The sequence below is a fragment of the Odocoileus virginianus genome, chromosome 6 (assembly GCF_023699985.2).
Source record: "Odocoileus virginianus isolate 20LAN1187 ecotype Illinois chromosome 6, Ovbor_1.2, whole genome shotgun sequence".
Classification (NCBI taxonomy): Eukaryota; Metazoa; Chordata; class Mammalia; order Artiodactyla; family Cervidae; genus Odocoileus; species Odocoileus virginianus.
Window position 1 is genome coordinate 29,437,331 of NC_069679.1, and position 26,735 is coordinate 29,464,065.

At 32.6% G+C, this 26,735-nt stretch overlaps 1 protein-coding gene across 1 annotated transcript in view; it reads right to left on the minus strand.

The window, feature by feature from the left end:
• Positions 1–26,735, minus strand: part of MDGA2 (MAM domain containing glycosylphosphatidylinositol anchor 2) — an 854,438-nt gene that overhangs the window by 37,100 nt on the left and 790,603 nt on the right. Inside the window, exons 11-14 of the mRNA XM_070469091.1 lie at positions 14,508–14,685; positions 9,949–9,969; positions 2,717–2,872; positions 2,094–2,252 (exon numbers count right to left, since the gene is read on the minus strand). Of these exons, the coding sequence (XP_070325192.1) occupies positions 2,094–2,252; positions 2,717–2,872; positions 9,949–9,969; positions 14,508–14,685 (514 nt within the window). The remainder of the gene's footprint in view (positions 1–2,093; positions 2,253–2,716; positions 2,873–9,948; positions 9,970–14,507; positions 14,686–26,735) is intronic.

Consider the following 26,735-nt stretch of genomic DNA (forward strand, 5'->3'; position numbering starts at 1 on the left):
CATGGAACAACAGACTGGTTCCAAATTGGGAAAGGAATACATAATGACTGCATATTGTCCTCCTGCTTATTTAATTTATATGCAGATTACATCATGCAAAATGCTAGGCAGGACGAAACACAAGCTGGAATCAAGATTGCCAGGAGAAATATCAATAACCTCAAATATGCAGATGACACCACCCTAATTGCAGGAAGCAAAGAGGAACTAAAGAGCCTCTTGATGAAGGTGAAAGAGGAGAGTGAAAAAGCTGGCTTAAAACTCAATATTTAAAAAGTGAACATCATAGCATCTGGTCTAATCACTTATTGGCAAATAGATGGGGAAACAATGGAAACAGTGACAGACTTTATCTTCTTGGGCTCCAAAATCACTGCAGATGGTGGATTGCAGCCATGGAATCAAAAGACACTTGCTTCTTGGAAGAAAAGCTATGACAAAACTAGACAGCATATTAAAAAGCAGAGACATCACTTTGCCAACAAAGGTCCTTATAGTCAAAATGATGGTTTTTCCAGTAGTCAAGTATGAATGAGAAAGTTGGACCATAAAGAAACCTGAGTGCCAAAAAATTGATGCTTTTGAATTGTGGTGTTGGAGAAGACTCTTGAAAGTCCCTTGGACTGCAAGGAGATCAAACAGTCAATCCTAAAGGAAATCAGCTCTGAATATTCATCGGAAGGACTGATGCTGAAGCTGAACTCCAATACTTTGGCAACCTCATGCAAAGAGTCAACTCATTAGAAAATCCCCTGATGCTGGGAAAGATTGAAAGCAGGAAGAGAAGGGGACGACACAGTATGAGATGGTTGATGGCATCACCAACCCGATGGACATGAGTTTCAGCAAGCTCTGGGAGATGGTGAAGGACAGGGAAGTCTGATGCGCTGCTCTCCATGGGGTCGCAAAGAGTTGGACACGACCAAGAGACTGAACAACAATAATAACAATCTTCCCTATGCTTATCTCTGTCTATTGAAAATGTACCCTTCTTTCATAGAGAGATGTTTCCCTTTGTCCCAAAGCACTGTCTTATCCTCCAAATAAATAAAGATCTACAGCCCTGTGCCAAGCTCTGTAGAGCTAAATAGGCTTCACCATTCAGAATTTTATCTTATTTTATAGTTAAGAGTGTATGTCTTATATAATATGTATTCTGTTTTAGTTCTTAAAGTTTAGTTCTTTAGTTCTTAAGAACTAAAACAGAATCCCACAATTAAACACAATAATATTTTTGCTGAAAATAGTACATATGTTCATATTAATTTGGATAAATAAAGACTATACATGGGTTTATATCAGTTCAAGCCATATATTCTAACATATGCAGATCAGGCTAGAAAGTGGTTTCCAAATAATTAAATTTAAAACAGTTGTGTTCAGTTGTTTTGATTTTATAATTACACATAAAGAATTGTAGATCTGTATGAACTCCTTCTGTCCCCTACCTCCCTACTCTTAACAAGTTTATTAGGTTCTTTCTTGAGGTTATGTGGGATTCTGCCTAGCATGATTGTATAATTACTCATCTTAGCTTCTGTTACTTAGGATCTCTAAGGGTAGGAAGTGTGTCTTCATCTTTGTATGTTTCTCAGGATCAAGGATATTGTTAAATCCTACTAGGTATTTAGGCACACTTTATAAACAAGAAGCTATCACACCAATATTCCGAATGTGTAGATACTGCTAAAAGCACTGGTCTTCCAAATATGGCAATACTTTTTTTCACGGTCATTAATATACATTGAGTCATTATTCAAGCACATTTCTTTGGAAAGAAACAGTGCAAACGATGCTGGTATTGAGTCCCAAGAAGATCTCTTGAAGAACTTAACCTAATTTATGTCGGCCTAAATTAGGATTCCAGAGGAGGTAGGTAATGCCCCCAAATTTCAAATTCTAATCTAAATTTGGGAAATTAGAACATGATGGGGGAACATTCTTAGCATCTTATTGTCAGTGTGCAGTTAAGTCATTAAAAATGTAATGATGATATTCTTTGACTAAAATTAACTTCATTCTATGTGTTTGTGAACCTTTTTATTCCAAGTTATGATTTACTTTAGAAGGAGCAGTAATTTTTGCCATCTCACCTATATGCTGTCCATACATGTGATAAAAGAAACTGAAACAGTACGCAGTGTTCGTGGGTCCATAAGGGTTTTTGGGAGCTATGCTGAAAACAGGGCTGAGAAGTCGAGCCTTTTCTCCTTCTAATCTGGGTCGAGATGTCTCAATGTACATATAAAAACCTTTAAAAAGACAAAATAAAATGTGCAGGCAAATTATTAGTAGGTGACATGAAATTTAAAATCACTGAGAGGTTATAATTTTCATATATATTAATAGTAAAATTGATAGGAAAGTCTGCATCTTATAAAAATCTATATAATATAAAAATAAATAATATACATAATTAAAAATATTTTTTTCAATGTATAAAAATGAGGCAAAACTGGAATTTAAGACTTGAGTTGTCAAAAAAATTCCTAATCTCTTTATATAGGTCAGTAAGTTCTCAGTGAAAATTAATGATTACAAGCTTTGGAAATAACTGAATACTTGATATGATAAATAAAAATTTCATATTTTATTCCAAAATCTTTAAATCTATAGCTGAACATTCTCTTGCATTTCATATTTAGCATAATAGCATTTCTAAAAGTCCAAGGCTGGTGTATGATTGATATGAACACAACATTTCATACCCTCATACCTTCTTTGGAGCCACTACGATCAGCATTAGGTCCAGTGTTTGGAGTATACTTTGTATTTCTTGTTGCAGTACTTTGCTTTGTCCAGTCAAAATTGTCTGTATCATCTTGGGTAAACAAACAAATGTTACCATCTTCAAATCCACAGTGAAATTCTCCTGTTGGCAAATTTTAATTACAATAAGTTAAAGTAATGCAAACACTGCAACAGTCTTCTAAGAAAAATTTAAAACATACAGCAATAATAATGCAAGGTTGCAATAATGGCACCATAGCCAAAATAATGTGCAATATGACATGTAAACCTAAAGCTACTTCAATTTTAATGGAAATGAAAAATAATCTTGATGTGTAAATCAGCCTCTTACTTAACAATTTAAACCCAAACCATTTTCCTCTGAAGTATCCAAATAATTGAAATTAAAAGAATGTGCTGCCTGCTTGAATTATGGCTGAAGAATTCCCCAACTTTCCTTCTTCAAGTATAGGAATAATCCAAACAGAACAATTAGAAAAAGGTCTTAATTAAACTACCTTATGGCACTTTCACACCACGTATGCAGATGCTGTCACACATACTCATTTGCACAAATGGAGGTTTACTTAAGGAAAGATAACGGCAAATTATTTTTAAAAAGTAGTTATCTTTCATACTTTATTTGAATGTGGATTTGCCAGATGCTTAAAATTCACTAGAAATAAAGTAATGAAAAGACTTTATGAAGAACCTGTGGAAGGACTGGGATTTCTTGGATGCCGGCCACATGCTGAGCTCAGACCAAACAACAAGTTCAGAGAATGGTAGTAATGTTTCTAGGTATTAAAGGGTTTTCTTACTGGAATGGGCCCTGCTTGAAACACAGGAGTAAATAATATTCTTAATTGAAAAGATAAACAAAGCTTACATTATTTCATTCAAACTTTCAGAACTCTATGAAAATACAGAAATACTAACTCATGAGGTTCACAGAAAAGAAAATTTTGGCTAATTTAAGCTTGTAAATAATGAAGTTAAAACTGAGTACAGATACACTTCAGTTCATAAAGTTATAGACATCTAAATAATAAAGACTCCATATTTTCCCCCTGCAATAGGTTAATTTATGAGATATTCTTGGGAGTGGAGCCCTTGAAGTTGGAACCATGCTCCTGAATTAATCTGTGTCTTGATACACTAACAATGAATTTTCAGAAAAGTGAATTAACAAAATTATCTCATTTTCATTAGCCTCAAAAAGAATAAAATACTTGAGATTAAACTTAGCCTAATATATAAAAGACTTATACATTGAAAACTACAAAACATTGATGACAGAAATTAAAGAGGACACAAATAAATGGAAAGACATCTTATATTCTTGTATTGGAAGAATTTGTACAGTTAAAATATCTTTACTACCCAAGGTGATCTTTAGAGTCAATGCATCCTCTCTGAAAATACCTGTGGCATTTTTTTTTTAACAGAAATAGAAGAAAAAAAAGTTCCTAAAACTCTTATGGAACCACAAAAAACTTGTATACTATTGGTTGGAATATAAATTGGTACAGCTATTATGAAAAACAGTATGAAGTTTCCTTAAAAAAAATCTAAAGACAGAACCACCATATTATCCAGTGATATCTCGTAAGAACATACATCCAAAGAAAATGAAATGAGTACCTCAGAGATACGTGCTCTCCATGTCCACTGCAGTATTATTTGCAAAATAATATTATTTGAAAGTCAAATATTATTTGAAATAATATTATCTGAAAGTTGTTCAGTCATGTCCGACTCTCTGCAACCCCGTGGACTATACAGTACTAACCCAACTTTTCATTAATGGATGAATGAGTAAAGAAGTTATGGCAGATACATGCAATGGGATATCATTTAGCCTTGAAAATGATTATCCTGCCATTTGCAATAACATGGATAAACCTGGAGGACAATATGGTTCTCTTGACAGCAAACAATATTTGCTTTTAGTTAAAAATTTCAAACAAAAGATTTTTTTAAAAAAGATACTCTGAATAGAAAGACTTCCTCAATTGAATTTAAGACATAAGTTTTTTGAGGCTAACGAAGAACAAGACTATGACAAAATTTCATAAACTTACTCTATAAAATATTTTGGAAGTGGATATTTAGGATAAATAAGTTGATTTAAAGACTATGTAAGTCAATAAAATGCAAAAGGACATTTAAGAGTAACTTGATTTATTGCCAATATATGAGGTCTCATATCATAATTATTATCATATTAAATGTAATATATATTTAAATATATTGTTGAAATCATTTTATTCTATTAAAAAGAATTTCAAATAAACTAGAATTTTATATGTAAGTCAATATAAATTCAAACCATTTAAAAATTTTTATTATCAAAATGATCTTTTTTGGAAGAAATATTGCTAAATTGTAGTTTAAGAGTCAATGATGCATAAGTCATATGTCAATTATAAATAATATATAAGAAGAAAGATTTGGAAACATTTTCTTCATTTTAAGAAATAACTTAGAATTATAATAGAAATACTTAATGTTTGTATTGTTGCTGTTGCTCATTCATTAAGTCATGTCTGGTTCTTTGGGACCCCATTAACGGCAGCATTCCAGGCTTCCCTGTCCTTCACCATCTCTCCGAGTTTGCTCAAACTCATGTCCATTGAGTAGGTGATGCCATCCAACCATCTCATTCTCTGCTGTCCCTTTTTCCTTCTGCCTTCAATCTTTCAAAGCATCAGGGTCTTTTCCAATAAGTCATTTCTTCCCATCCTGTGGCCAAAGTACTGGAGCTTCAGCTTCAAGAAGCAAGCATCTTTTATTTTTATGACTGCAGTCATCATCCACAGTGATTTTGGAGCCCAAGAAGATAAAATCTTTCACTGCTTCCACTTTTTCTCCATCTGTTTGCCATGAAGTAATGGGACTGGATGCCATGATTTGCACTTTTTGAATGTTGAGTTTTAAGTTTTAAGCTAACTTTCTCACTTTCATCTTTCACCCCATCAAGAGGTTCTTTAGTTCCTCTTTGCTTTCCACCATTAAGTGGTACCATATGCATATCTGGGGTTATTGATATTTCTCTCTCACAATCCCAGCTTGTGAGTCATCCAGCCTTGCATTTCACATGATGTATTCTGCATATACATTAAGATAAGCAATGTGACAATACACAGCATTGACGTACTCCTTTCCCAATTTTGAACCAGTCTGCTGTTCCATGTCCAGTTCTAACTGTTGCTTCTTGTCCTACATACAGGTTTTTCAGGAGCCAATTAAAATGGTTTGATATTTCTATCTCTTTAAGAATTTTCCACAGTTTGTTGTGATCTACACAGTCAAAGGTTTTAGTGTAGTAAATAAAACAGAAGTAGATGGTTTTCCGAAATTCCCTTGCTTTATTCTATGATCCAGCAGATGTTGATAATTTGATCTCTGGTTCCTCTGCCTTTTCTAAATCCAGCTTGTACATCTGGAAGTTCTCGGTTCATGTACTGTTGAAGCTTAGCTTGAAGGATTTTGAGCATTAGTTTTCAGGCAAGTGAAATGAGTGCAATTTTATGGTAGTTTGAGCATTCTTTGGCATTGCCATTCTTAGGGATTTGAATGAAAACTGACCTTTTCCAGTCCTGTGGCTACTGCTGAATTTCCAAATGTGCTGGCATATTGAGCGCAGCACTTTTACAACATCATCTTTTAGGATTTTAAATAGTTCAGCTGGAATTCCATCACTTTAATTAGCTTTGTCTGTCATACTGTTTCCTATGGCCCATTTGACTTTACCCTCCAGGATGTCTGGCTCTAGGTGAGTGATCACACCATCGTGGTTATCTGGGTCATTACGACCTTTTTTGTACAGTTCTCCTGTGTATTCTTGCCATCTCTTTTCAGTTTCTTTTGCTTCTGTTAGGTCCATAATATTTCTTTCCTTTATTGTGCCCATCCTTGCATGAAATGTTCCCTTGACATCTGCAATTTTCTTGAAGAGGTCTCTAGTCATTCCCTTTTCATTGTTTTCCTCTATTTGCATTGAAGAAGGCTTTCTCATCTCTCCTTGCTGTTCTCTGACATTCTGCATTCAGCTGGGTCCATCTTTCCCTTTGTCCTTTGCCTTTTGCCTCTCTTCTTTTCTCAGCTATTTGTAAGTCCTCATAATTTGTAAGGCAAGACAACCACCTTTCCTTCTTGCATTTCTTTTTCCTGGGGTTGGTTTTAGTCACCTACTCTTGTACAATGTTACAAACCTCTGTTCATAGTTCTTCAGGCACTCTGTCTTTCAGATCTAAGCCCTTGAATCTATTTGTCACCTCCACTGTATAACCATAAGAGGTTTGATTTAGGTCATACCTGATAGGCTCGGTGGTTTTCCTTACTTTCTTCAATTTAAGCCTGAACTTTGCAATAAGGAGGTGATGATCTGAGCCACAGGGAACTCCAGGTCTTTCTCTATCTGACTATATAGAGCTTCTCCATTTTTGGCTGCAAGAATATAATCAATTTGATTTTGGTATTGACCATTTGGGGATGTCCATGTGTAGAGTCGTCTCTGTTGTTGCTGAACAAGGGTGTTTACTATGATCAGTGTGTTCTTCACAAAACTCTGTTAACCTTTGTCCTGCATAATGGGTTTAATTACAGTGTTTTCTCAGATTTTTTTCCCTTGAACTGCTTGATTTTCATTTTCACTTCAATTTCACTAACAGTATCATTACTGGGCAGGTACCTTTTAGTAAACTGTGGAGAATAAATACTAAGTAAGTTGTAACTAATTAGAATAATAGCAAAATTATAGTAACATAAAACAAGTTTGCGAGGGGCTGAGGTACAAGGAAGCTGAACTACAAAGCAACACAGAGAAATTTTAGGGGTAATGAAACCTTGTGGTGATGGTTATATGACTGTTTAAACTGGTCAACGCTTCTCTCTTAAGTGTACACAAAATATGGTAAATTTTATCATGTGTAGGTTATAAATAAATGACAAAATTTAAAATACTGTAGCATTTAAGGAAAGTAGGTAAAAGTGGTCTTATGGAATGAAAAATTAACTTTCCCTAGCAAAAATCTAAAATAAAACATGACCTTCTTGTACATATTGGCCTATTTTCCCTTCTTACTGAATAGCTCGTGTATTGAGAACCCAAATCTATAATGAATGACTTTGATAAAGTACTGTTATATGTGTTTGGGACCTGGAGGTGGTAATGAAGCTTAAAAAAATCAATTAATAATAAAAAATGCATTTGACTGTCAAAAATATAAAAATAATTACTTTCTTTTGATAACTTAGAGAAATCATTAGGTAATATTTACTCAATTCTTTTTTCTAAACAACTTTCATATTCTACCATATTGACTATCGTTAAAAGAATTCAAAAGGTACACAGCCAATGGAAATTTTTGTATAGAATGTTATGTTGTTATGTTGGAAATTACTTTAAAAATAGAAAATCCAATGCATCATTTGGGTTTCCATTTTACACATTTGAAGCCCTTGCTGAGGAAGAGAAGTTGATAGCTATGACTTGAAGGATACAAGTTTTAAAGGAAGCATTCGAATTCTAATAAATATTGTCCGTATTTAGGGCACATTTCTGACTTAAATAACTTTTGAACATTGTACACCAGACAAATGGAGCTTTGTTCAGTTATTATGTATGTGAACATGATCTCCTTTTCAATGACAGGCAAGCCTTTCCTCACCTTCTTTACCTGAGGGACCTCTATTAAACTTTCAGGATCCAGCTTTGATATTATCTCTTCTGTAAGATTTTCTCAGCTGCCATAAAATAATGGTGCTCATTATATTGGACTGAGGTAATCAGTTAACAATCACTTCCTGTCTATAAATATGTATGCATTTTATTCAGTAGATAGACTGTTCAAAATTCTTTCCTTGAATTGAAATACTTGTCAACTTTCCCCTGTATTTACTTTTAATCTTTCTATGATAACTATTTTTAAACATTTCTACTGAAAGTGCAGTCAGAGAACTTACCTTCAAAGGAATTATAGTCAATAAAGTAATTAATTAGCAATAGTACCCTGAGTAGAAGCCATGGAGAATTTTATTTATGCCATTAATTCATCTTGAAACTATCATGCATTTGTTCTTTTAACAAATGATCATTGAACACCTGCTAAACATGAGATGCCATTATAGACACAAAGATAGTGAAATATGGAGAGAAACTAGAAATGAATTTAGTTCTTAAGTATCTTACAGTTTACTGGAGGATATGAGAAAATAAAAAATAACTTCCACATGGATGAAGATAAATTGTAATTGAAAATCAAAATGAGGGAGTAATTAGTGGCAGAAGAAGCATTTGTGCTAAACATTATAAGAAAAATGAACCTCAAAGAGTTGATAATAATAGCTGCATTGGGATGATTAAATGAACTTTTATGCATTGAGGCAAGATGTGAACAATAAAGATCTATAAAAATATTCAGTATTAGTGTTTGGCTATGCAAAAGCAGGATAAAAGGGGATCTTTGGGAGGAAACACAGAAAGAATAGAGCCTATGTAATTTGGTCTTTGTTATATAGTCAGTTAAAGGCCAAAGAAGAAAACAGAATACAGTAAAATGAAAAAAAACAGATTTAGACATCTTCTTCACTAAGGATAGGAAATTGAGAATGTTGAAAGGAAATGAGTAAGAGTACAAAGATGGCTCCTCTTTCTTTGTTAGACAAGAATACCTTGCTAGACACAAAATAGGGGACAAAAATCAATTCTTAATTTTAAAATGAAATATTATTAAGAGGATGGTGATCAAATTATTTTTTCTTCATATAAGACTGGAATATGGAATAGTGATTAGTGAAAAATCTTGACTGAACCATAAAAATACCAACTTTCTAAGTGAATATAATATTTCATGAGTGGAATATAGAAGTCAAACGGTAAAAATTAAAGACATAAATAATAGCAATACAAATAATATACAGTGCCACAAAAGGAACAAATAAACCACAGTTACACAAATAACAATTGTTAAGCATGTTGGAGAAATGGCTCAATATTTAGGAGAAGTCAATTATCTATATTAAATTATTTGTCTTTATGCCCATAGTCTTTAAAATGCAAAGTTTACAATTAACACCAGTTTTACTATTTCTAAGACACTCTATGTCAACCCAAATATGAACAATTGATAAGTAACCTTTGTATGTTTATGTATTTTTTATTTGTATTAATTGTCAAATATAGTGCCATTTTTAAAGTGGAAATATACTTACTCAAATGAGGATTAACAGGAGCTACAAGAAAAGCAAAAAATAATGTTAGCATGGCTTAAATGTTTTTTATAAATAAAAGTCTAATCAGCGTCTCATAAGTGCCTAGCTAAAACTTAATGATCTTCCCCACTGTGGCCAGAGAGAATTATATCTGCAATCCATTTTGTTCTAGAAGACTGAATAGAGTTTACTTTGGAACTCAGCAATAACAGCCTCAAAGTACCCAAATGATCAATGCTAAATGGCACACGGGATTTGTTCATTTCCCAAGGTATAGAGTAGCTGATTTTTTATATCTTAAACATTGCTAAACAAAACCAAGTAATCAAAACTGAGGCTGACAAGCTATAATCTCAATGTTTTAACAATGAATGCAATTATCTAACAGAGAATACACGTAAGTTTTTTTTGCTATTGTCTACTTCTGTTTAAAATATATGGTATATATGAAAATAAAGCAATCCTCAAATCATGTCATTGTGTGTGAGCCAAAACAAATAGCAACTTTGATGCTGTTTTAATTACTTTCACACACATACACAGTTTTCAAATGATAGGTAGTGCATTTGCATTTTTGCAATATTTATCTCAAGAAGAAATATTTATCTCAAAAAACTAATTGTGTTTACAAGGGCCAATTGATTTCTACCTGAAAAGTGAATATTTTAAATATTACTGAAGCAAAAACAAAACTATATCTATCCTAAGAGACAAAATGGTATCTGTATATATTGATTAAGCATCTATCACTCTGAGAGAAAATTTCATTCTGGATGAAAGAAAGCATTATTGCACTCTCCTAAGATTAAAATGGGTTGTTAATCTAACCTCCAGAATATTGTCTATTTTGTTGCTAGTTCCTAGTGTTTGCCAAAAGCACTTTTGTTAGACTTGGACATAGTAGTAAAATACAAAATGAATGTCATAAATGCACACGTGAACAAAGCATCTTCATATAAAATTTGTACATTTAGTACACTGAGATCAATTTTAACAAAGTGATTAGTTTATCAACAAATTACTTTTTACTATTTCTACATCAAGAAGACAGAGTATTCCCGTTATTTTAGCTGCTCTACTTGTATTTGCCCCATTGCAAATTATGAAATGAATAACATAGAGAAGGGACTATACATTTATTAGTTCTACTGAAAAACAGGAAAAAAAAATCCCTTTTTTGCAAGGTGCATGCGTGCTAAGTTGCTTCAGTCATGTCCAACTCTGCAACGCTATGGACTGTAGCCCACCAGTCTCCTCTGTCCATGGGATTCTCCAGGCAAGGATATTGGAGTGGGTTGCCAGGAACTTCTCCAGAGGATCTTCCACACCCAGGGATAAAGCTGCATCTCATTATGTCCCTTATATTGCAAGTGGGTTCTTTACCACTAGAGCCAGCTGGAAAGCCTCAGGTATCAGTATGTTTTAATTTGAAAATTAACTATTTACTATATTCGTTGATTAGTTCTAGTAATTTTCTGGTAGAGTCTTTAGGGTTTTCTACGTAGAGGATCATGTCATCTGCAAACAGAGAGTTTCACTTCTTTTCCTATCTGGATTCCTTTTACTTCTTTTTCTGCTCTGATTGTTGTGGCCAAAACTTCCAAAACTATGTTGAATAGTAGTGGTGAGAGTGGGCACCCCTGCCTTATTCCTGATTTTAGGGGAAATGCTTTCAATTTTTCACCATTGAGGGTAATGCTTGCTGTGGGTTTGTCATATATAGCTTTTATTACGTTGAGGTATGTTCCTTCTATTCCTGCTTTCTGGAGAGTTTTAATCATAAATGGATGTTGAATTTTGTCAAAGGCTTTTTCTGCATCTATTGAGCTAATCATATGGTTTTTATCTTTCAATTTGTTAATGTGATGCATTACATTGATTGATTTGTGGATATTAAAGAATCCTTGCTTTCCTGGGGTAAAGCCCACTTGGTCATGATGTATGATTTTTTTAATATGTTGTTGGATTCTGCTTGCTAGAATTTTGTTAAGGATTTTTGCATCTATGTTCATCAGTGATACTGGCCTGTAGTTTTCTTTTATTGTGGCATCTTTTTCTGGTTTTGGAATTAGGGAAATGGTGGCCTCATAGAATGAGTTTGGCAGTTTACCTTCTTCTGCAATTTTCTTAAATTAAAATTATTTTATAATTAGGATAATATAAATTTTAATTTTATATATTGTTTTTGAAAGAAGTAAGCATTTTGAATTATAATTTAGTTCTAAGCATTGTCACAGCTATATATATCCTATGACCAGACTGAATTTTGACACTTCTACAATATTTTAGTCCGCAAATTCACTACAAATATAATGACTAACCTTGTAAAAATTTGCCATTCTAATTTGAAATATTGCAGTAAGTCTACTTTTTTTCTTTAAAACTATTAATAGCATGTTGAATTTCTTATGGATGCCTATAGACAATGTATGCTTACACACCCTAAACTATACTTTACCCAAATCAATAGTATATAAAAGCAAATTTTAATGAAAATGTTTAAGATTTTAATAAGCATGACAAGTTATAAAGATAATTAAAAAGAAAGTTGGAACTAAACACAATACTTAATTTCCAGATTTATTTTTCATTTCTGTTTGTTACATCAGAGTTTTCAATAAAAACTAAATTGAGTTTCCAAATATTTTTTTTTCTATATCTCTGTAAGACAAGTTCTAGTAATTTCTAAACTGAGCAAATAGGTAAAGACTTCTGTCATTTAGGAGTGATCTCTAGTTTTCTTCAGTTAGTCATGTCATATAATTGTTTACTGAGACAGGACATTGAAACTTTCTGGGTCTTAATATCTTCACCTTTAAAAGAGTATTAATTATGGTTTCTAATGCCCTCCATATATTACATAGTTTGCAGTAATAGTTTACACATAGTTTACACCTTGGAGGAAAGGGAGCATAAATATTAGGAGGAGATAATTCATATTTTATAAAAATATTTGATGCTAAAACTTTAGACAATTATACTGAGATGTAATGTAGTTGTTTGTTTGATGGAATCATGAAAGCGATTACAGAAAAGCAGTTGCTATTCTGCTCTAATATTTATATCATTAAGATAAAAAGTTACATTTTAAAAAGAATCATATTCAAGAAAATATATGCAGTGACTCTAATGTTTCTCTATTCCTTGATCTTATATGAATATTCCATTATTTTCCATATTTCATTTTCTAATGAAGATTGAATTTGTCATGCCCAATGTATACTCTGACTGATGAGAGCAAATACAGGTAATCTTGTAACTCTAGCAAGGTTTTAATAATTTCACTTTATTTTTTATATTGACAGTATTCATTGTTGCCCTTATAAGTAGGAAAACATACTTATTGCTAAACAGAATGGAAAACTTCAGCTGCAAAAACCATCATTCTATTATCTTTTAAACTCAAGCCTTAATCAATAATAAAAAGAAAAATAGTCTACTGAGGTAACAAAACATACAGAACCTTGAAAAATATATTTGATTTTAGAGCTAGGCTTTGAACACAATAAATTTTAACCAAAAAATGCATATAAATTTCAAATGATAAAATATTAATCTGTCAGGCATATATGAAAAATCATATCATATCAATCAACATTATTCCTATTTGAACTATTAGAAGTTTTTGATCAACTTTGTCACAGTTTTACACTATTTTCTACATTTGTTTAAGTAGGACATTTAAATAGTAAAGAAATAATAAATGCATATTGTTTATAAGGGAAAATTATCACTAACATATACACATTAAATTCAGTGTTCTAAAGGAAAAAAAAACGATGAAAAAAAATCAACTAAGATGTTGTTCAATAAGTGCATGGTTAAACAATCTGTGGTATGCCTATGCTATGGGAAATTACTTGACGATAAAAAATAATGAGCTATCAGGCCACACAAATTTATATAAAAGCTTTAAATGTATATTGCTAAATACAATAAATCAGTTTGGAAAGGTTATATGTTGCATGATTCCAACTCAACATTTTGGAAAATGCAAAACTGTGTAACATAAAAACTGACCCCTGATATAAACTATTGACTTTAATGATATATCAATATTTGTTAATCAACTGTTAACAAATATGCCACATTAATGTAAGATGTAAATAGTAGGGAAGCTGTGACAAGAGAGGACATACATGGGAACACTGCACTTCCTACTCAATTTAATGTGAATTTAAAGCTACTCCAAAAAATGAAAAAAACTTAAAAATTCAATCATATTTCCTAACTTCTTGATATAAATTTTAAAATCATTAAGAATTTGTGAAAAATGTATACATACTGCCTCATAACTATGACATAGAAAATAATAAGACATTCATGACATTATCTCTGAGATTCAAAGTTAATTAAGCACTTGTCTATACCTCTATATTCAAAGCTAAATATTACAATTTATGATGATTAAGTATTACAGGATTTTTTTTTCTCACTTGGCTAATGGCCCAGAAAGTCAGTATGTTAAATTTTAGTTTGTGTCTAAATTTGGTAGATAGTTACAACTTTCTAGATAGTTTAGTATATAAATAAATTCTTTTAAACAAAATGTTACTTACCACTATATTTGATGACACGAATTGTTGAATCTCCTTCGCCAAATTTGGTGAGAGGAGTCAGTCGGACTTCATAAGCCTCTGGTTTAATTAGCTCGGTCAAATTATATGTAATTAATTCTCCCTTTTGGATATTCCCATTTATTTTAATCTCTTGTTCCCACCATCGCTGCTGTCCAGCCTGAAATTAAAATAATTATATAATAATGTTCCTGATATTTTTAACTGTGTGTTGATCATGTGGTTAAGAATACTATTGCTGGAGATTCTTTAGGGCCTAGGACAAAGTTGTATTTCACTAAAGATGTACCTTTGTTTCTGACATTCTGCAAGGGGCCTTAACAGTATGGTTCACTTTTACTTTAAATATGAAACCCTTTGGTGTCACAGATTAAAATGAAGATGGTCCCTTTTTGGGGTGCTAAGTCACTTCAGTCATGTCCGACTCTTTGTGACCCTATGGACCATTGCCCAGCAGGCTCCTCTGTCCATGGGATTCTCCAGGCAGGAATACTGGAGTGGGTTGCCATGCCCTCATCCAGGGGATCTTCCCAACTCAGGGATCAAACCTGTGTCTCTTACATCTACTGTGTTGGCAGGTGAGTTCTTTACCCCTAGTGTCATCTGGGAAGCCCTTGCTTTGGATAGGACTTGGGTTTTCATTCCTTACCACCTCCAAACTCTAAGAATCAAAGTTCAAGTTTGTCTGGATTGGTTAGTAACTGAAGGAAAAGCAATATATATATACTATATATGTTAATATGTACACACCATTGTTGTTGTTTACTCACTAAATCATGTCTGACTCTTGGGGACCCCATGGGCTATAACCGGCCAGGCTCCTCTGTCCATGGGATTTCCCAGTCAAGAATACTGGGGTGAGTTGCCAATTTTTTTTCAGGGGATCTTCCTAACCCAAGGATTAGACCTGTGTCCCCTGTATTGGCAGACAGATTCTTTACTGCTAAGCCACCAGGGGAAAAAAATTATCATATATATAAAAAATATATATATATACACACACATATATATACATATATTTGTTTATTTGCTTGTTTTCTGAGGGTGGGTTACTGTTAATTATATCACCTAGCCTGCTATATTTCTAGAAATGAAAATCTCAAGTACATGCTATTAGCACAAGATTAGACAAATGACAAACAAAATAATGAAATGGAACAGAAAGCCCATATATTAATTTATGTGGGGAATTGTTCACATAGAAGACATGAAAATATATTCCACTCAATTGGTTGTGTATATAAAAAAATACATGAATGTGATCCCTATCACATATCTTATAAAGAACAGTCTCAGGAAAATCAAATACTTAAATTTAAAAGATAAAATTTAAATCATTTAGAATAACACAGAAGAATGTGATTATGATCTCACACAAGGTGTTATATTCTCAAACAGAATAGAAAAGCACAAAAAAAGACTGATAAATTAGTCAATCGTAAAATTGAAATTAGCATCAAATTTAAAATTTTAACATAAACATTTCTTCTCATTGGTGCTCCACAATAAACAGGTAAAATATAAGCAGAGGTTTGGAAAAAAATATTTAGAACAAATACAGTTAACCAGAATGTATTAAAAACCCCTATAACGAAATAAGAAAAATAATTCAATAGCAAAGAGTCTAATAGGAACAGGTATTTCATAAATGAGAAAGCCCAAATAAAGAATTACAGAAAAGGCTCAACCTCACCGTGAAACAAGGAAGTGAAAATTAAAACCACAATATTATTTCCCAGAAAAACAGAAGCTTATAAAGATAACAACATTAAGGTTTGTTGTTAACAGAAAACAATGAGAATATTTATACCTGTCAAGAGTCTGGAGCAGGGGAGGGTGGATGGGTAAGATATTAGTCTGCTTACAAGCAAACAAGTAAGCCTGCAATAGGATCATGGGCATCAGCAGAAGAGTCCTGACTACTGGGACAGAGAAAAGGATTCACAACACAGAAGGCAGCACAAGCTTTACTTTCAAACCAGTTCCCTTTGCCTCTCTATTACCCCACAGTGATGAAGAAGTGACCAGTTGGATCTTGCACATACCTTCTGTTTGCATCACATCTCTGGGATCCTGAGCTAAAAAGACTTAAGTTTTATAAGTGACAGTAAGTACCCAAATCTGTCCAACCACTGCCCAAGAGGGAGACATTATATTCATTATACTAGACATTAAATGTGCTTTCCTTCTGCTCCACAGGAGGTCTCTATATTCTAAGGATGTTTGCTATGAAAATAACCTTGGAAAGATAGACTGGAATAAAAAGACAGTGCCTCTGCACATATGATATGCAAAAAATCAAGAGATCTACAGAAAGCTGTCTTCTAAAAAGATAGTCTTAGGTATATAAATTGGTATAAGTATGGAGAGCAATTTGGCAATAAAAACACTATTACAACGAGAACAGATAAACTTGTATACACAGGAAGCAAAAATATTTATGGCATAGCAAACAGAGAATTATCTAATAAATATCAGTAGGAGATAGGATAATCAAATTGCAAACTTTTAATAAAGCATAATTCAATATAAAGCATGAAGGATGAACCTAAGCCACGATACAACATCATGGATGGATTTCACAAAAGTAATATTAAAGTAAAATCAACTTCAAAGCAGATGTATTACAAAATTTAAGTTCAAAATATGTTCTTTGAAAAGGGATGCATAGACATATATTCGAGTATAAAGAAATGCAGAAAATAGTAAATACTGGTCATGTGGGATAGGAGAGCATCAAGAGGAGAATTTGCAGTTGTGAGGGGATAGCAAAACACTCAGGTGATTTTTAATTTTTTAGATTGGTAGCAGGTATATAAAAATACATTATTTTGCCTATGCCTGAAATATTTCTCTTTGTTTTTAAAGAGAGAATTTCAGAATAAGAGAAACGGGCAATCGTGTTTTCTTAAAGCTTTTTCTCCCTTGAATTTTAAAACTGTTTTCTTGTGTCAACAGCTTCCCTCATCTACATCTGAGGCTACTCATCCACTTCTGTTCAGCTTTTCCTTTTCCTGAGTTCTCAATGTTGGTAGTCTCTGGAGTTTTGTATCTGGTGTGGTTAATACTCTGTATTAATGGTTCTCATTTTTAGGCAAGCATGAGAGTCATGGGACAATCGTGATTAAAAACCAAAAATTCCAAGTCTTAGCTACCAGGAAGTATTTTGCTTCTGTGAAGTCTAGAAACATAATTTTTTGGTGAGTTTAGAAATACATATTTTTTTTAAAAACACCTTCTCCTTTACAGGGTAATGTGGAAGCAGGTGATCCAGGATCTGTATTTGGCGCAGCTCAGCTGGGCTAAAGGTTTTGTCGCTTTTTTTTTTTTTTTTTAATTTTTCACTTTATTATTTTTTTTCCATTTTATTTTTATTAGTTGGAGGCTAATTACTTCACATCATTGCAGTGGTTTTTGTCATACATTGAAATGAATTAGCCATGGATTTACATGTATTCCCCGTCCCGGTCCCCCCTCCCACCTCCCTCTCTAACTCTTGTCCAACTTGTGCAACCCCGTGGACTGTAGCCCATCAACTCCTCTGTCCATAGGATTTTCCAGGCAAGAATACTGGAGCAGGTTGCCATTTCCTTCTCCACAGACGGGCGAGACCACAGCATTAATTCTAGTGGTTTCTTCCATACTTCTACATTGATTACTGTTTAACTTGTGACTTCAGATCAGATAATAAACAACAAAAACATCCTGCTACATTAATTTGTATGTATCTGCATACAATGTATCCATATACTATGTATCTGCCAGGCACCATGTTAACTGTATTATATTTACTGTATTTAGTCTAGCACAACCTTTAGTAAGCAGGAACTAATACCAGCCCTGTTACACAAATTGAGGAAACTGGGGCAGAAGGAAGTTTCTGTAGCTCTCCTAAGGTTGTCTGGAGAGTAGCAGCTACAAAATTTGGTTACACCCAAAATGACTTTATCTAGCATCATCTTCTCCTTTGCTTCCCCAGAATTTATTACTCCCTTGTTTTCACTAGTATTTTTATATATTTAGTTATAATACACTTAATAGTACTTTTTTGCACATAGATTATAAACCAGGAATAATTTCTTATTAATTTTTTTAACCTATAATGTCTGGTCATTAAGTACATAATGATGTGACAAGATTAAATTCCAGTACACAGTGTATATTCAACTGACCCAATGAGTGGAGCAGGAAATCTAACTTAGTGATAACTGCATACAGTCACTATATTTACAAACACTGGTAAAAATGTACATAAAACGTAATTCGACAGAAAGTAATTTACTTATGCATAGCTGATACTAGACATTACAAACTTCCTATCTGTTTTGGAGACTAACAGTTCTATAAAATTATATAATATAAATGAAAATTTCTTTAAATTTAAGACTCAAATAATTTAAGTCTTTGGACTTTAAATTATTATGTATGAACTAAAGGCAGTGCATTATTATTTCAGATGATAAAGGTAGTTTAAACCCACAGAATTTTAACATTGTTTTATTATCTAACCAGTCCATTCTAAAGGAGATCAGTCCTGGGTGTTCATTGGAAGGACTGATGTTGAAGCTGAAACTCCAATACTTTGGCCACCTGGTGCAAAGAGTTGACTCATTGGAAAAGACCCTGATGCTGGGAAGGATTGAGGGCAGGAGGAGAAGGGGACAACAGAGGATGAGATGATTGGTTGGCATCACCGACTCGATGGACATGGGTTTGGGTGGACTCCGGGAGTTGATGATGGACAGGGAGGCCTGGCGTGCTGCAGTTCATGGGGTCGCAAAGAGTCGGACATGACTGAGCGACTGAACTAAACTGAACTGAATAGTAAAATATTTTAAAGTTTATCAAAATCTGAACACATGGGAAAGTTCCCATCTAAACTTAAACAAGCACATGTGTTAATATGTAGTACAAATTAATATGGGTGCTTCCAACTCAGAAAAATCATCACTTTGGTCCTGGCCAGACTATCATATCTCTACCTGAGGTGAAGTGGTCCCATTATGAGAAACATGAATTCTAAAGACACAAGTGAGATTTCCCTGGTGGCTCGGTGGTAAAGAATCCACCTGCCAATGCAGGAGACATGGGTTTGATTCCTGATCTGGGAAGATCCCATACGCCGTGGAGCAACTAAGCCCATGCACCACAACCAGCCTGTGACCTAGGGCCTGGGAGCCGTAACTTCTGAGCCCACACACTGCAACTTCTGAAGCCTGTGTGCCCTAGAGCCTGGGCTCTGCAACGAGAGAAGTCGCTGTCATGAGAATCCTGCATACAGTAGCCCCCATTTGCTGAAACTAGAGAAAAGCCCACATGGCAACAAAGACCCAGCGTAGCCAAAAATAAAAAATAAAGAAATAAGTAAAATGTAAAACAAAGACACAAGTGACGAGTCTGTTAAAAACGGAGTATAAGTTTCTTTTAAAAAGTATAATACAACACTCATTTTTAATTATAAAAATGTAAATACAGTATATTCATATTTCAATACTATATTTAAAATTCTAGGAAGAAACTTGAGAACTATGGTGTTCTTTACATAGGCATTAAGAAACTAATTAAGAAGATTGAGCTTACATAAACATTTTCTTTAATTTTATACTTCCTTTGAGTATAAATAATAGTAAATCAGGATCCCTACAATTCATTCTGACTGCAGGGAGCTGGGTACATAAATGATGACTTCTGTATAGTATGCCTTTTAATTCAGCCCCTGGACACAAGAAAGGCTGATCCTTTAGAAGTATATTCAGTTCATTTCCACAGTTTATGGAACTTTGGTATGACAGTTGGTCATACTCAACTAAATTATTTAAGTAATTTTGTCTACTAAGAGAATTAAAAAATACTAGCTCCTGAAGACTTTATATACTATTTTTCATTTAATTTTTATAAAACTCCAAAGAGGTTAGAATTATTATATTTATTTCCTCAGTCAAACAAACTGACACTTAAAGAGCTGATAAACTTTTCTAGGTCACACGGTTGATAAGAAGCAAAAGATGAAACAGGAACCCAATATTGTCCAATTTCAAAGTTACCCTTTTAATTTTGATCACTATTATTTTGTTCCTATTATTTATATTAATATGTTGCCTTCACAATTTTTTCAAATCAATGTGCACTGTATTTGCATTCCCTTGGAAAAATGATAAAGAATTTTTACACTTAGGAAGGCCTAACTATGTTGAACTGAATTACACAGCAATGGGTGATAGACTAAGATAATGAATCGTTCTTTTTGGAGGAAGGTTAAACATACAAAAAGGTTTTGATTCCGTGAGTCCTGACAGTTTAAGAGAATTCAGATTCTGCTTTTATTTCAGGACTCCAATGAATGTATGCTCTGTTTGTGCTGAGCTCTGTGCTCATAACTGTTACATAAATCAGTAAATGACAGGGTATTTTATATTGCCTCAGGAAGAAATTTGCATGTGTTACTGGTGTACCCCTTCAACAATGCTTTTTTTACTTTCATCTGTTGAAACAAAACAACACTGAACACCACCCAAGAAACCATGAATAACAGTAAAAATAATTATTATTTAGCAGGTAGTGATAAATCACTATAGAAGAAAAACTGGTTTCCTATCAAGTTTGGAAGTAACAGTCTAATTATTTTCTTGACATGGTTAGATCAGCAGGTAAAAGAACACCTCAACCTAAACCTTAATTCATCAAGCATTCTACTCTGATACCTTGGAATTAAGCAGTTCAAGCAATGTCTTTCTTCACAAGATAATTTTTTCAGGATATAAAATAGATCAATATTTAGGGTTTTGATTTTGGCATTTCATCTTGGCCTATCATTTCTCTGATATAAAGGGGATCATAATAACACCTTTTCTTTTATGAATGTGTACTGCTTTACATCTATATTTTACCACTGCTATGCTCTGGATTTATTACCGATAGCTTTGTATCTTGATCCTCCAAATACCACCTGACCCCTCCACATCTCATTAATAAATTTCTCTGATAGCCTTTTCATTAAATTTACTACCAGTAAATTCTGATTCCTATCCATCCTATACACTGTCACCAAAGTAACTTAATCTTATTATCCTGCTCTGATTATCTGAGTGCAATGATTTTGGAATGTTATTTATGATAATAGCTAACATAATTAGCAACAACATTATTGAACACTTACTGGGTACATTGATGAACTATTCAGCTTAACTTAGTTGAAATATACAATATCACCATGAATATTTTCTAGTTTTGTTATATTATGTTAGCATGATACCACTTAAATAGACATATAGTTATCCATTTGGGCAATCAATTTGACACTCATAGGGAGAAGCCTCAAGTTAATATATTTTCATAAACTTTATACAATAGAAACTAGTTATATAGCAGTTAAATGTATTTAAATACTATAGTTTCAATTCAATTTTCACAAGATAAAAGTCGTAATCATCAAACATTTTTCAAATTATAGGCATAGAAGAAAAAACAGTAATAAAAACAAATAATGCTTACACAAATATGTAAATAAAGATTAGCATCTCTTACTTCATTTTAGAAAAAAAACAATATTCTATTTTCATAATAAACATTGCACAACAACATTGACTGATACAATTGCTCAATCATTAAAAAAATCACCTAACTAAACTGCCGTGAAAAAATAAAAATAATGAGAAACTAAGCAAAATTCTTTTAACAGATACTGTATCTGTTGAACTGAAAATGGATGGTTGAAGGAACAAGGCAATGAAAATATTACATAAAACATTTTTGAATACATTTCAAATATAATTTCAAATTGTATGTACATTTTTTTATGAATCTTGGGAAATTTAGATTTAAAAATTTCCTGAGATACAAAACTGCTACATTTTAGTGAGTTTATGGCTAATAAGATAAAATAATTTTTCTCAGTGAATGAATAAAGCAATGTCACTAAAGCTACTGTTTCCTAACTCATTCCCATCCCCTTGCTCTTTAGCAAGAGAACCCAGGTTTCAGTTGTGCTACTTTTCTGAGTCTCCCGTTAAACAAACTGAGGCCATGTGATCTAATCTTGTGCAATGAGAGACAAGTAGAATTGCTGCATGCTGTTTCTGGGAAGGCTAGTGCAGACAGCCTAAGCAGTCATATAGCATTTTTATTCATTTTCTGGTTTATTTTTTAAGGATTTTTTTTTATACTTTGCCTTTACTTTTGATTCTGGCTTATGATGAATTTGTGATGGCGCAGATTATAGCAACTATCTTAGATTCTCAAGTAACCTTGGGCATGAAAGACATGAACTTTGATAGTGAAAAAGAAAGCTATAAAGTTAGGTCTCTGATGATACTATGGAGCACATGTCAACACTGGATGGCTGATGTCTGAAGTGATTTTATGTGAAAGAGAAATAAATATCTATCTCATTTAAACTCTTATTATTTTGCTTTTTTCAGTTATGAAACTAGGTACAATCTTAATTATGACAACACTAGCAATTTGTGTGTTTTTTTTATATATATCTTAAAAAATTCAGACTGTTGAGTTTACTCAATGTAAGATTGTAAATCTTTCCAGATGCTTTTAATAAATCTGATTGTGGTTGAAGCAATGTGGTCTTCTACGAAAGACTCACTTTGAAAAATTGAAATACAAGGTCATCAGGGAAAAATAATAGTATGCTTGTTTCATTTAGATGTTGCATAACAATACTATTTTACAAATAACCAGAAAATCTTAGTGGCCTAAAATAATAAGCCTGTGTTTCTTGCTTGTTCTTCTGCAGGTTGGTTGGGTTTCAGCTTATTTAAGCTAGGCTTGACTGGACTTGTCATTAGTCATGGATCAATTTCAAGTTAATTCTATATTAAATTATTAACATATCTTATTCTTATCAGACTACCAACCTACCCAAGGTAGGTTTGTCTCATTGATGAGATCAGATGGTGCTTGAGAGTGAGCAGAATTATTCAAGGTCTATTAATCCTTAGACATTCCTGTACCTTCTCTGTAGTGACAAAAGCAAATTACTTGCCCAAGCTTGGTATCTGTGAATACATTCTTTCCATGAAGATCAGAGTTTGGGAAGAAATAAATTTTAGATGAACAACAATCTAATATTCTATAATGTGGCTTTAGAATTTTGAGTGTATCACACATTTCTAACAGCAAAGTGTTCTTATTAAAGGGAAAATTTTAAATACATAAGCTCTTGGAGCTTAAACCAAAGGTGTATCATACTGTCATATAATCACATTTTCATACTCCTTTTCATATATGAGAGTTAAAAGCAGTATTTTTAGAAGCCAAACTTTGCCTTATCTAAAAAGTGTCATTGACAATAGATGCTTAGCTAGTTATAGGTCTTTTCTATAACATGAAACTAACTTCAATTTTAGGGAAAAGATAATTATTGAAATCAGTCTAGATACTAGGAATACACAGTAAAAAAAAATTAACAACAACAACAATAAAGATATTAAATAAAAAACACCCAGATTTCTCAAAACTAACATTTCAGTTGTGAGAAACAACACTAGACAGTAATAAAAGTTAAATATATAATAGGTCAGAGAGTAACTAGTGTGATGAAACAAATCAGGAAAGTTGGATAAAGAACAAAGGATCTTACTAAAATTAGGGTGAAAAAAATATTCTATATTATTTAAGATACAATTCCTTAGCCCCAAACTGGATTTTGTAATATTAGAGTATATTTATGACTCCATATGGACTTTTCTAGACTTGTGGGGACATGAAGTAGTTTTATATGTTTTTTCTTCTATTTCAAGTGAGACTTTTTTGTTGTATTTGTTTTTTTTATATCTTTATTTTAAAATGATAACTATAAGTCTACTTGCATATTACTAAAATTTTATTATAAAAATTCAAGGACACTACCTAATGAGATTCATAAAATATTTTTAGAGGAAAAAAGCATATAACTGAGCTGAAAATTCTTAAAAGCAGAAGGCTCCAGGATAATCAATCATCTAAGTCTAGTTAGTTGTTTTTTATTTCTATTTTATAACTATTAGTTGCTTTATTGGACCCATCAAGATATTTGAGGGCTGCAGTTTCCTTAGTAGTGGTAAGGGTGGTCTTTAAAATCCACCAGCACTGAAACTGATGAATATTTGAATATTATGTACTATCTAGTTCTATAGATGAGCTTCACTATTATATCATAATCTACTATTTTTCCTTTCTACTAATAACTGAGTTGGCTGAATATTTACTATAAGTGTTTGAAGATCATTAGACTGTGTGACCAGAAAAATCAACCATGTGTACTATGGAAACATTTTAAATACCTTTGAAACTATGAAAAATATTAAAATGCAGAAACATATAGAGAACATATAAACTAATAACCATGTATTTATCAATAAAGTAAACTCAATATTTTATCATATTTTGCTTAGATATGTTTTAAAAACAGATAAAATCTTACAGATTTATGTAACCCCACGATCTACCTCTTTCCTGATACATTTTTTTTTCACTTACCACAAAAAGAACTATACACAGGATGTGCTTTTTCATCTTTTCCCAAATATGGTTTTATACTTTTCCAACATATATTTGAACACATAGAAGTTACATTGGTTGTAAAATAAATAAAACTATCTTCTTCCAAAATACAAGCTTTTTTGCTATGATAAAAATAATTTTTGAAGACCTCCCTTGCTGTCCAGTGGTTAAGACTCTGGACTTTGATTTCAGGTGCCTTGAGTTTGTTCCCTGCTTAGGGAAATAAGTTCTCACATGCTATGCAGACAAAACAATTTTAAATAACAATAATAATTTCTCTGTAACTGAGTTTTTATTTTATTTCCTCAAAACAACTACACCTAAATGGGCATGGCATTGTGTTGATGTAGAATGTATATATACAAGTACAAGAATTCTTCCCACTAATTGTCTATCTTTATGGTTTCATATGAGTTCCCTGGTGGCTCAGATGATCTACTGGAGAAAGAAATGGCAACCCACTCCAGTATTCTTGCCTGGAAAATCCCATGGATGGAGGAGCCTGGTAGACCACAGTCCATGGTTTCGTATATGGGTATAATATCCTTATATTATCAACTAATAATGACTAAGAATCTGCTCCATGTTCAAGGTAATGCTATTGAGCACTTTATAGTGGATAAAATATGTGTTTTCTCAAGATTTACACTACTTTGTACGGAATACTTGATTTGCTGCATTCTCTAATGCACTGAGAATACACAGATCTAGCAGTATACACAGCGTAGTCAGTGTTTCTCTTTTCTGTTAAATATCCTAATTTCCCATTTTAATAGATCTCAGCAGAAAGTAAAATTATCATTTTTATTATGTCAGGAAATATATTCTTTTAATTTCAGTGTTAGCCCAGTGTAGCCTTTACAGATAAAATTGATGGTTTGTTATGTGTTTTGACTTTTTAATCTCTCAAAATAATAACTTATATTTTGATACTTCAAAAGTTTTATTTTTTAATCTTGACCAAAATGCCCAATTCTATGCTTGACTTGGGGAACTTTATTCTGTTTCCAAAGAAAGTATTTTCCTTCCTCACTTCCATTACAGAGCCGCTGCATCAGATGACCAAAATAATTTACTTATTTTTCATCAAGAACTAGTTGAACTTAGACTAATACATGTGCTTATCATGTTATGTGTAAAACTTCCTACTTTATCTTGTGTTGTGGTTTTGCTAATTAACTAAGAATTATTTGATTATTTATTATGTTAGTTTGGTTTACAAGGAACAGTTTTTTGAAGTAGATGTGATATTAAATACCTAAATATAGCAATTTTTGATGGTTCCTTTTGCATTCATCTAATTAGAATTGTCAAATCTAGAACATATAAAATAATTGTATACTAGCTAAAATGAATAAGCTTTTAAATTATTCTGAGTCAATTAGAATCACTTTGTAAACAGAGGTAGTTTTAAAATAAACATTTGTTTAAAAAGAAAAAATTTATAAACAGCTTCATAAAAAGAGAATTTATGAGAATTTAAGTTTTCTTTGAAATATTTTGTTACAAATCATCATGTTGCCTTTATTAACATTGGCATTAATAATAAAATGTGATAATTTTAAACATTTTAATCCATAAAAGAACATACATATAAAAATATATATATATATATATACACCTAGAGCACGCCAGTGAGGCAGACTATGTACTTTTCTGAACCTAATATAATTCTAAGATGAGGAACCAAAAACAGAATGATTACTGATGGTCAAA